This window comes from Rosa chinensis, chromosome 4 (genome assembly GCF_002994745.2).
Source record: "Rosa chinensis cultivar Old Blush chromosome 4, RchiOBHm-V2, whole genome shotgun sequence".
In the NCBI taxonomy this organism is placed as follows: domain Eukaryota; kingdom Viridiplantae; phylum Streptophyta; class Magnoliopsida; order Rosales; family Rosaceae; genus Rosa; species Rosa chinensis.
In genome coordinates this window covers 64,933,339-64,945,002 of record NC_037091.1, presented here as the reverse complement: position 1 = coordinate 64,945,002, position 11,664 = coordinate 64,933,339, and the positions used below count along the sequence as shown (strand labels likewise).

The following is an 11,664-nucleotide window of genomic DNA, read 5'->3' as shown; positions in this document are numbered from 1 at the left end:
ATGGCCCAGATGTTTTCCAACAACTTGATACAACTGGGACTTCTTTATCTGATACCTCTCCATCTCCTAGAGCTTTGCAGTGCTTTTGTGATTGTCGATTTGGCCTCAAAGTTAGGAGGAAAAGGGAAGTCCGGGGAGGTATCTGGTGGTGGCAGTGTTACCAGAATGGTGCGCTTCAGAGGAACTCTTGTCACATCCATCTGGGTACTTTTCTTATCAACTTGTACTGTAGTTGGATCAATATGGTTAGTCTCAGTATACTATGTTTTATTGAGAAACTTTGGGTACTATAATGCATATTGTAGAGTGCTATACAAGGCAGCTTGTATGGCACTGCTAGCAAATTACTTGGAGTGGGGTGCTATATGGAACATGAGCATTGTAATTTCAATACTGGAGAACAGACATGGGGCTAATGCACTCATGTTCTCAGCCTATCTAAGCAGAGGTAGAGAACGGCGGCAAGGACTTGTTTTGATGCTTATTTTCGGTGTTTGGGGACTCGGTTTAAGGCTGGCATGCCTCTTCTTTAAATGCTATGAAGGAAAAGGCGGAATTGTTGCTCAGATGGGCCTTTTCTGTACCGGCAATGTGGTGAAGTGGGTTGCGTACATGATTTATTCCTACAATTGCAAAAGCCTGATCTCAGAGAAGAGAGTTGATGTGGAAATTGGACTAGTTGAGAAGTAATATGTCAATGCCATTATGAGCTACACTAGTTTCTTTTTTTCTTGTTAGTATGCATCAATTACAATTAGCTGTTACGATCCTAAGTCTAGCGTATTAAGATAAGCCAGGCCATTTAGAATAAATGATGGATGTAGACATCTATATGTTGACTATTGAGAATGTGGGTTTGACAAGCAAACAAAATCTATGATAACCAAATTACCAGAAATGATCCCTTCAAAAAAAAAATTACCAGAAATGATAACAATCTGTACAAAAACAATTATTAATGAATAAGGTTCTTTTGTTTGATCAAGAATAATGGACTATGAATGATCAATCAGTAATCTAAGAAGATTGTGAATAATCTGGATTCTCTGGAAGGTCATCATATATTGGTTCATTGTGAAATGGCATTCACTATTCTCTAACTTCTGGAGAAGGAATATCTTCCAGATGATTGGGGAACCCATCAGGCAACTCAAACATAGAACGATGATCAACTAAACCATTGAGAGCACGCCCTAGTGCATATCCCAGAGCACGCGCGACAGGAACTGCTACGGCATTCCCAACTTGAATGTATCTAAAACATTGCCAAAAAAGATGTAACGATTAGTTAGTCACACAGTTTGATTAAGTGTACTGCATCGTCAGGAAAGACAACAATATAAAAACACGATACCTTTCTTTAACTGGCCCGCAGAGTTTGTAATAATCAGGAAAGCCTTGCAACCTTGCATTTTCACGTATAGTCAACACTCTGTCTTGATCAGGATGCAAGATAGCCTGTACAGAAGTCCAAGTTATGTATCCGATAAATTATGTATATATAAACAATTAAAAATATATTTGAGAAATATATATATATATATATATATATATATATGTCTAAATTTAATGCCACAAATATAAACAATTAAAAATATATTTGAGAAATATATATATATATATATATATATATGTATGTCTAAATTTAATGCCACAAATTTAAAGCATGCCTGATTGTGGGGCTCGGCCCGAGTGACAACGGTAGACACTATTTCGTCCCACCACAAACGTCCGAACGGTCTACAAAATTGTATGGAGCATAGATGATGATATTGAACATTCAAATACTTTTTTGGACCAGAAAAATAAAACACTTACTTTGATGATTTCCCTTTCACAAATGACATAGCATAGTCAGGGACCTACAATTACAATGCCAAGACATTTAAACAGTATAGTAAAACAAAATGTTACAGCAAAGTACGGCACAAAATAAAGTAAATCAGCAAAGAAAAATTTCATATAAATACTATATTTACCAAAGGAGCGCCAGAGTCCAAATAAACCCTGTCTACATCAGGATTCCATTCAACTGTTTTATCAGGACGCACTCGAACACCAGTTAGGTTTCTAAAATTCGCACCCTGCTTAATGTGAAAGAGATAATTATTTGTTTCTTATGGGAACACCAGTCAGATAACAGGATTATATCAATTATGGGAAACTAAATACATGTGATCATGTATTAGAGATGAAGTAAGGAACCTTCTCTTTGGGAATGCGACATATACGAGCATAATCGTCAGCATTCACTGTCAAAGGCTGGTGATCATATATCATCACATTATAAGGCTCACTCTTTGAAGATCCCAATAAATCTACATTAAGAGAAACAGATAATGGGTTGCTCAACAACTGCAAATAACATAGTGTGCAGAAAAAGATAATTATTTGTTTCTTATCATTATTTAACCATTTACCAGTAAGAGATGATCAAAACATGTTTTAAAGTTTAATTCATGACTTCTGTTGTTTCAAAACATATAAACGCATCATGAAAATGAGTTTTTCTTTTTTCTTTAAATGTCTGCAACAGTAGTATCACAATGTGCCTGCATTCTTCCACAAGTACAAAACAACCCATAAAGTTCAAATCACTTCAGACCACATTTTGTACCTATTTACCACTACCATCTGAATACTGACGCTATTCAGCAATACCATTTGAAACGACAAAAAATGAAACAGATCAATGAGAATAAATACACCAAAACCAAAGCAGCATCTTACAGTTTCTGCTAAGTCTAATCATCTTCTGGAACTCAGTCTGGGGGGGACTTCCATATGGCATCTCATCACGACACTCATTATTATTTACAGCAGGAAGGTCAGATAGAGCATCCTCCAAAAAGAGCTTTTCTTTCAATGTAGATTGATGCCCTTCACTACAAACTGCATTCTCCTGTAAATATTACTTTTAAGATGCGAGAGCATAGAGAAGTCAACTTAAAACATAAATATTAAGACTCATACCTCCCATTCAGTTGGAGTATGACCCTTGACAACAACATCATGGGTAGGAAGTGGGTATTGCGGCAACCGCTGCAAAAATCAAATAGCCCCCATGAGATTAAAAACCAGCCCAATGATAAAAATGAGCAACTTAACAAACATACCTCAGTAGGACAGGCCCCCCATAGAAAAACCCGCATACGGAATTGAGGAAGACCATATGCTCCTGCACACATCATACCAATCCTTGCCTGATAGTTCATATCAACAAGACGTCCAATGGCATATCGCCCAAGGAATCCTTCCGCAAATTTCAAAAGGTCGACCACATTTTCCATCAAGACATACTTAGGCTTAAGGTACTGAACTATGTCCATGAAAACAACCACCTGTTCATTTTTCTTATCATTCAAAGGATTTTCCTTGTCCCTAAATCGGTTGAATCCGCTTATTCCCTGGCAAGGTGGTCCACCACACACCACATCAACATCTCCCTATAAGTAAAGAACACAACAATTTTACATCAAGATTCAGTTACAATTATTTACATAAACAAACTACAATATCTAAAACAACCTAAATGGCACAAATTAAAACTTACAGGTAACGGCAACATTTTTGATCTGAAGCCACAAGAAACAAATTCCTGTACACTATCCTTGCAATCCCTGCTTAACAGATAGTTATAGCATGATCTTTCTGGACATAAACTGCAAAAAATGTTGCAGAGATCATAGAGCAAGAATTACCTCAGTGACTCAATAGGCTCCCAAGTATCTTCATCTGAACCATAGCCCTTCCAATGAACCTACACAGCATACATCACAAAGTAAAATCCGTGTATTGAATTTTGGAAAATGAACACAAACAGCCATTTATTAAAGGAAAAAGATCAATTATTCATTACAAATGAACGCAGGCACAAACATACATCCACATCCACAAATAACTTTTGCTTAGGATTATATTGTTGATACCTTGAAGTACAGCCCCCTATCTTTCTCTTCTGGTTCCCCATAACATATATCAAGTATTTTTTCGACTTCATAAACCTCAGAATCTTCAGCATTATCCTTATTCTGGTTGTCATCCTCTTCTTCATCTGAAGGGTCATTTGTTGCAAAGAAATTGACCGGTATCTCTGAATTGTCGCCCTCAACCAAGTTAAAAGAAATGCATAGTCCCTTCCACTTCTTGAGCAAAATCAGAAAGTTTTCCGCATATTCCTTTCTAACCTGAAATGAAATGAAAGTTAGCCAATAAATGATGTGAATAGAAATACAGGAACTAGAAAGATATAATAAAAGAATTGGAACAATTGAATAAACAAATGAGAGCTATTAACACATACCTCAGTTTCTGGATGATTAAGCTTTAGACTTTTGAGTGCATATTCATTTATATCAACAGCCCATCTCTAATAAGAAAGGAAGAGAAATAAGCTAATACTATCAGGAGAGAAACTATGGTGTGTGAATCTACAATCATATTTAATTAAAAGCGCAAACTTAAAACATTTCACAAGAAACAAGTCATTCTCACAGCCTCCAAGAGTGGAGGAGATATAGAGACGATTAGACTTCTTTGTATATGAATAGAGAAATTTCCCATGTGCTTTGGTACTTGTGTGAAAGGCAATAGGGATATCAAAATTGGAATCCTTGTTGATAATTGGTGCACTGATGTTTATTACCAAACAAAAAAACTGTTTATTTATGTTGCTACTAGTCTTAGAACAAGAAAAAGGAATGTCCTGAAATATATGTTAAATAGTTTAGCAAATTCCAAAAAAGATAGAAATGAAGCAAATTAAAACTTACCGTGACAAGATTTACGTTGGATAATCGGGCACCCAAACATAGGCCAGTTGACATCCCACCACACCCAGCATATAAGTCCAGCAATTTAAGTTCTTGTAAGCATTGCTCCCTGACTATGGTGCTTTTCGTAAGTTCTGAGATAACATGACAAGATTCACCAACAACCCCACAAGAAATTGTTGATGGAATATGACTTCCTGATTGCATATTTTCTGTGAGTTCAATACATGTAAAAATTTTATATCCTTGTGAACATTGTTTTGTTCCAAATGAGGCATAAAAAATGAAAGACAATAACCTGGTAGTAAATTGACAAAAGTTGAATGAGGCAACAAGTATTTGGTGTCACAATAATACTTGCACTCTTGAATAAGTTTGTTCTTAACATCAGGATCAACCTAGGGAAAAAAATTATTGTTATTAGATTGCTAGCTTTATATGAAAAAGATAGGAAAATTGCATGAACATAGAAATGAAATTTCATGCATACATTTAGAGCCAATCTAACAATAGTAATCTTTTCAAGAAGACATTCCAAAGGATTGTGGTCCTTCACATCTGAGAAGAAAACGCGTCTACTATCAATCTCAACACAGTCTTTGACGACCTAAAACAACAAGAGAATAAAAGGACTAGAATTACTTAAGACGTCATGACAGTAAAAGATGGAAAATTATAATGAGATATCATGTGATGTATCTTACAGTGTCTTGTACTCGGTAGTACCATTGAGCTGTAAAATATAACTGCCCATCAACTGCCTCAAACATCTCAACTATCTTGCAAATGTATGGTGGCTCTCCTTCTCCAGCCTGAAGAATCAATCAAATAAACCAAACAAAATATTCAACTACTGAAAAGGCAGACGAAAAGGATTAGAAAACATTTCATGCCGGTTTATCTTATTCAGCAAGGTGATACCATTCAAATGTCTTAATTAGTTATACACAGTAATTCACTAATTACAGAGCACAAGTGTGAACCTTGGATTTTGCTTTTATATAATAGCCAATCTAGAATGATAGGTTTAGTGGTTTGCTTCTTTCTGTCCTATTATAATTTCAATTTGAATTTAACAAGTGCAATTCTTATCACATGTACAATTTCAATTATGAAAAACAATACAAAAAATGTCCGTTTTCTTTACTGCTATGATACTACAGCATATCCCCAATTGAAGAACAACAAAACTTACCAGAACATGAGCATCATCATATAGATCATATCTTATTCCATCCACTTCAGCCATTGTAAAGTGAGAACGAGCCTGAAGAGAATCTTCATCTCTAATTGCACAATACATCAAAAAATACAAATAATCAAAATGCAGAACAAGAATATGAACCAACAATCATATATAAAGCACAAGCATTAAATATAAGAAGCTAGTAATTCAAAAACTCACCCTTTAGAGCTGATTGGTCCAGCAACTTGCTTCTCCTGAAATATCAAAAGAAAAAAATATATATCAAATAAAAACAGGAGAATTGGAAATGAACTTAAGCAATCTAACCACAGCGAACAGAAACCCTAACCTTTCGGTACGATTCGGGCCATCTCCGCCGAGCCTCCTTGTCGGTAAGAGGTTCGCCGACGAACGTAGGCTCCGGGCCGTCGACGACAATGGAACAAGGACCTGCCTTCGGCTTGGTTCTCTTCGACTTCTTAGGTTCCGGAGCCGAGGCGGGAGGCGCATTGGACTTGTTCTTCCTCGCCGATGGATTCATCTCTCTGCCGTCAACGACCGTGGAAGAAGCAGGTACCTCCGGTGAAGCTCGCTCTGGATTGGTTGTCTTCTTCGATTTCGGAGACGCCTTAGGGTTCTTCTTCCGCGGCGTCACCATTGAAATTCAGAGAGAGGAATTTGAGAGAGTGTGAGGGTTTTGGGAGGAGTCGTGAATGCGTGGGGGTAAAAATGAGTGAGCAATTTATATAGTGGTGGGCCACACACGAAATTAGTGGTGAGCGGGATGGGCGGGAATTCCGAGTTGTACCGGAAGTGGATTTCAATTTGAATTTTGGGATTGGGTTGACTTTTCCCTCTCTTTTCTTTAGAACGTTGCGACATCTTAGGGGGTGTTGGGTTGGGCCTTTGGTGTGTGTGTGTGTGTTGGGCCATTTGTGCCTCGGGCTTCAGGTTATCTTTTCCCTGTGGCAGTGTTGATCCTAAAGCAAGAACATGATATTTTCACCTAAAATTGTGGACCATAACACACAATTCTTGTGGCCAAAATCTCACGTTCCTTATGGAGTAGTAGCTCGTAGAAATGAGTCCTCTCATAAAGTCATGATACCTTTGAAGTGTCAAACCATGTCAAACTCCTTATTTTTTAGAATTTTATTGTATGGATATAATTAAAATTACGATCACCATTTGATCTTGCTCCAATGGTTCACAGGTGTTGGCCAATAAGAAGAGGGTTGACTACTATACCATGTCTCGTGGTATTCTTTTTTCTTTTATAAAATTTGAAAATAACTTCTAATGAAATCTCTAAGAAATCATACATAACAAAGTAGCCATGGCTATCGCTAACAACTTGCAATAATTGAACAAGAAATACTTCAAGTGGAAAACGAGAAGCTCCAACGGAGCAAAGCAAATTTTAAGACTTTCTTTGTCCCACCATTGTAATGAAATAAGCAACCCTAGACCTCTCAAACTTAAAATCAAAGCACACGTTTCTTGTTTGAAATGCCTACACAATCATTTTCATGTTTGAATGACAACACAATAAATTTTAGAAAGAGGATTCAAAAATAGACGCACACTTACACCAACATAATTGAACTGTTATATTACATTAAATATATTTTTTTAAATTTATTAATAAAAATATTAAGAGTTGAAATCATCTTACTTATAAATGCATAGAAGAATATCCATGATTTTCAATCCGGAAATAACTTTGAAAATCTCTATAATCAATTTGAATATTATGCAAGTTCAGTCTCGTCTCCTTTGACTTGAAGTCTTGAACATAATGCAAGTTTAGTCATTTCACGGACTTGAAGTACGCAATAAGAACATGCAACGTAAAATGAAAACCATGTCACTTTAAGATCTTTCATTAATTAACTACAAATCCAACAAAAACTATATTTAATTTACCATATTTCAACGTATTTTGGTCGGGAATGTAACATATATAGTACAATAAAAACTTTATATATGCAACAGTCACAACGTTTGTGGCCACGGATATTGTCACTACTTATAGTGGGGTTCACATATTTAGTTATTTACTACACACACACACATATATATATATATATATATATATATCACAACATGTGGTGGTTAAACGCCGTCAACTACAACTTCTTCAGGTCACTCTCCCTCACAAACAGTCCGTGAAAACCGTACGGCACCCGCCGCGGCAGCTTAACTTCCGCCACGGTTTCCAGCTCAGACGACTTGGCGTCCATCACCAAAAACCTCGACTCTCCCGTCTTCTCATCATGAACATACGACACCACGTACCCGTCGTCCTCCTCCGCCTCCGGATTCTCCGGCTCCCTCGCCACGAAAAACGGCTCTCCCCCGAAGCAACCCTGACCGTACATCCTGCTCGCCACTATGCTCTCCTTGTGCTCATCACCCGACACGTCGAGCTTCACCACTCCCGATATCTTCGGCATCGGATCCCCGACGCCCGCGTACACGAACCGGTTCTTTTTCCCCTGGTAAGCCGGGTTTATCACCGCGAAGTCCAGATTCCGGGTCGAGATCGGTTGGCGCGAAACGATCCCGGTCTTGAGATCGATCCTCACCTTCTCCACGAGCGCGTGGACGAGCTCCATTCTCTCGAGAGTGTGCTCCGCCGATAAGATGTTCGGCGCCACCATCACAACGGCGTCGTCTTCGTCCCATGCGTTAACCGCGTGCATGATGTTGAACCCGGGCACTTCAAACCACCTCATCTCGGAATCGTCCCTCGCGTATTTCGGAATTATTCCTATTCTAGATACTTTAGAAGCGTCCAACCCCACCGGAGATCCCCCGCCGATCATCTCCATCGGGTTCATTCCGATCTGAATGTCGGTGAACACGGCGTACTTTTTAGTGATCGCGAAGTCGTGGAGCATAGAAGGACTGGTCAGGGAGAACACCGGCACGTCGGGTTGTTTCGCTCCGGCCGGGTCGAACCGGAAGCAAGTGAGAAACGGCGGCACCGGGCCGTAACGGAAAGCGAAGGTCTCGCCGGTGTCTGGATCGATCTTCGGATGCGCCGTCATGCTCATGAACAGCTCGCCGTTAAAGTCGTTCCGTCCCACGGTCTCGACGTCGCCGTCGGCCGTCACCCGCACGGCGTAAGGAAGATCAGACTCGGCGAGCGCGTAGAGACGGTCGCCGAAAAACGCCAAGCTGGTGTTCGCGTTGCCAATGCCGTTGGCGGGATTGTACAGCCCCGAGGCCACGCGGGCAGCGGAGAGGGCGCCACGTGTCGCGGAGGCGGTGAGGCCGTTGAAGCCGGAGAAGACGTTGGGGAGGAGAGGGAAGCCGGCGTCGCGCTCGACGGTGTACTTGTAGGTCTTGACGTAGCGGCTGCAGAGGACGGCGCGGCCTTGGGAGATTCTGATGGAGTGGAGCATGCCGTCGCCGTCGAAGAGGTGGTAGGGCCCGCGCGGGAGGTACTGAGGGTTGGGGCCATTGCGGATGTAAGCGCCGTCGAGAGCGGAGGGTAATGAGCCTTTGATTACTTGACATTCGGTTGGGGGAAGTTCAGTGACGGGAGCGAAGTTACCGGAGAGGGCCTGTTTGGGGTCGACTGAAGACCGGACCGGCGGGTCGACGAAGTTGTTGATGAAGTCGTCGAAGAGGTTGAAGATCACAGCGGGAAGTGCTGGTGCATTAGGTTTTGTGGGTGGTGGTGAGGAGTAGGATGGAGGAGGAGTCTGTTTTGGTGGGGGTTGTGGTGTTGTGGTTTTTGGAGGTGTTTGGGTTGTGGGTCTTTCTTCAATTCTAACAGAGGAGATGTTGAGGGATTTGGTTGGGGTGAGTTTTGGTGCTGTTGTTGAAGATCGAGTGGGCAATGTGGAGAGGAAAGAAGAAGACAAGGCATCCATGGCTAGGGATGAGTGAGCTTAGACGTAGAGTTGATTGGAGTAAATAAGGGAGAGATCTAGTGCGATATTTTATTTTGAGATTGAGCTGGACAGCCTAACCCAGAAACTATCAGAAGGACCACATTCTCGGGTTTATCTCCAATGAATGGTTGCAGGAACAGAGCCATCAGTGGATGTGGGATTAAGATTCTTATTATGAAGACATTAGGGGATATAGGAGGTTAGTGTGTCGTACTAGAAGCATTCAATTCAGTGGGACTCTGATTTCTCGCATCCACCTGGGTCGATTTTCTTCTCGCCAAGTAGTGAAATATCGGGTATAGCACTCCCGAGTATTAAAAACCCTAAAAATATCGGCAAGAGCTATATCATTAGTTCATTGTGTGAGCCACACACCTCAAAGAGTGATTGTGTAACGACTTAAAACTCCAAGGGCAACTCCAACTATTGGGTGTCAAACTAAAATTAGCATCTCTAACTATGACTTTTTAGTGGGTGCCAAATTAAAATTAGCATATCTAACTATGACTAAAATTAGCATCTCTAACTATGACTTTTTAGTGGGTGTCAAACTAAAATTAGCATCTCTAACTATGACTTTTTAGTGGGTGCCAAATTAAAATTAGCATATCTAACTATGACTAAAATTAGCATCTCTAACTATGACTTTTTAGTGGGTGCCAAACTAAAATTAGCATCTCTAACTATGACTTTTTAGTGGATCTGGTCTTATAAATATAAGACTTGGGCTCATTTAGAGTCTCATATTTGAGACTTTTCCAAGATCAGAACTGACTACAGTGACACGGGACCACAGAAATAGCACCCCAAATGGAGCCAATAGCCGGAGTTGCCCTAAAATTTCAATAATATAGCACTTTAAAACTTTTGCTTCCATTTTCAGCGTGGATCACTACTTGTGTATAATGATTCATAGCTGTTGACTTAAAATAACAGTTTATGAGAACTGTAAGAAACAAATGCATCTGACGGCTAAAGATAAATGTACAATTTTAAATTACTATAATTTTAATATTTAAATTTAATACATATATCTGTGATTCACTTGTTATTCACAATCTCTAAAAACTATCTCTTAAGTAAAAAGGTTTGTATAAGGATCTAAGGTGATGTTTGTTACATAGGATTGGATGGACTTATCTAATATAACAAGGATTATCCCTTGTTTGGCGAGACCCAGGACTCATTTAAATGAGACTCTAGAGTCCCAAAAACTGAGTCAACCCCTTCTTCCAGAGTGACACCAAAACTCATCGGACTGTGGAAGCTTCCTTCTTCGCTTCAACTTCGCCTCATCATTCTCACCTCTTTACTTGCAATTCTTCTCCGTCTGAGCGTCTGGATCTTTTGGGTTTTCAATTTCTTGTCATCAATTCCTTATTTCTTATCATCGTCTGGGTTTCTGGTTCTTCGATGGTGCTTCCTCTCTCTCTCTCTCTCTCTGCGATTTCATGGAGGTACCAATGCTTTGTGGGTTTCTAGAAATGACGAGTTGCTGAACACTAGAAATTGACCTCCGGTTGGGAGTTTATCGCTGAGATTGTTATCGGGTAGATCAAGAGTTGTGAGACTGGCCGTCTTGCGAATTTGAGTAGGAATTGCAATGGTTAGATGGTTTCGAGAGAAATTGAGAATGCCCAGAACGTTCAGCTTTGCAACTGTGGAAGACCCAATTGATATTTGGTTGTTGGCTGCAAGAATTGAAGAGTTTGAGATAGAACCAATTCAATTCCAGGTATGGGAGAGGGTTTTCCAATTTGTGTTTGATTTGCTTGCTTTTGTTTCATTTATGAGATTCAGA

General features: G+C 39.8%; 3 protein-coding genes across 5 annotated transcripts; 1 reads left to right on the top strand and 2 right to left on the bottom strand.

Moving 5' to 3' along the window:
- On the top strand, positions 1 to 690 carry LOC112199772. The gene has a single exon (XM_024340741.2). It carries the CDS (start codon positions 1 to 3, stop codon positions 688 to 690), a length of 690 nt encoding a protein of 229 aa, XP_024196509.2.
- A 238-nt stretch (positions 691 to 928) lies between these two features.
- Positions 929 to 7,710, bottom strand: LOC112197185 (DNA (cytosine-5)-methyltransferase CMT3). 3 transcript variants are annotated; one of them, XM_024337768.2, is made up of 20 exons: positions 6,308 to 7,710; positions 6,178 to 6,212; positions 5,968 to 6,058; positions 5,477 to 5,584; positions 5,263 to 5,379; positions 5,071 to 5,170; positions 4,773 to 4,984; positions 4,304 to 4,369; positions 3,930 to 4,187; positions 3,702 to 3,760; positions 3,554 to 3,620; positions 3,117 to 3,446; positions 2,974 to 3,042; positions 2,731 to 2,902; positions 2,206 to 2,318; positions 1,980 to 2,084; positions 1,819 to 1,862; positions 1,671 to 1,740; positions 1,355 to 1,458; positions 929 to 1,255 (listed from the first exon to the last, which is right to left on the bottom strand). In XM_024337768.2, exons 1-20 carry the CDS (start codon positions 6,614 to 6,616, stop codon positions 1,090 to 1,092), a joined length of 2,595 nt encoding a protein of 864 aa, XP_024193536.1. In that variant the 5' UTR covers positions 6,617 to 7,710; the 3' UTR covers positions 929 to 1,089. The 3 variants fall into 3 exon arrangements, with proteins under 3 accessions (XP_024193536.1, XP_024193537.1, XP_024193538.1); XM_024337769.2 differs by having other exon boundaries at positions 4,773 to 4,969; XM_024337770.2 differs by having other exon boundaries at positions 4,773 to 4,906.
- A 160-nt stretch (positions 7,711 to 7,870) lies between these two features.
- On the bottom strand, positions 7,871 to 10,155 carry LOC112197186 (probable carotenoid cleavage dioxygenase 4, chloroplastic). Its single transcript, XM_024337771.2, has one exon. The coding sequence runs from the start codon at positions 9,840 to 9,842 to the stop codon at positions 8,088 to 8,090; it is 1,755 nt and encodes a 584-aa protein (XP_024193539.1). The 5' UTR covers positions 9,843 to 10,155; the 3' UTR covers positions 7,871 to 8,087.
- Positions 10,156 to 11,664: the final 1,509 nt, after the last annotated feature.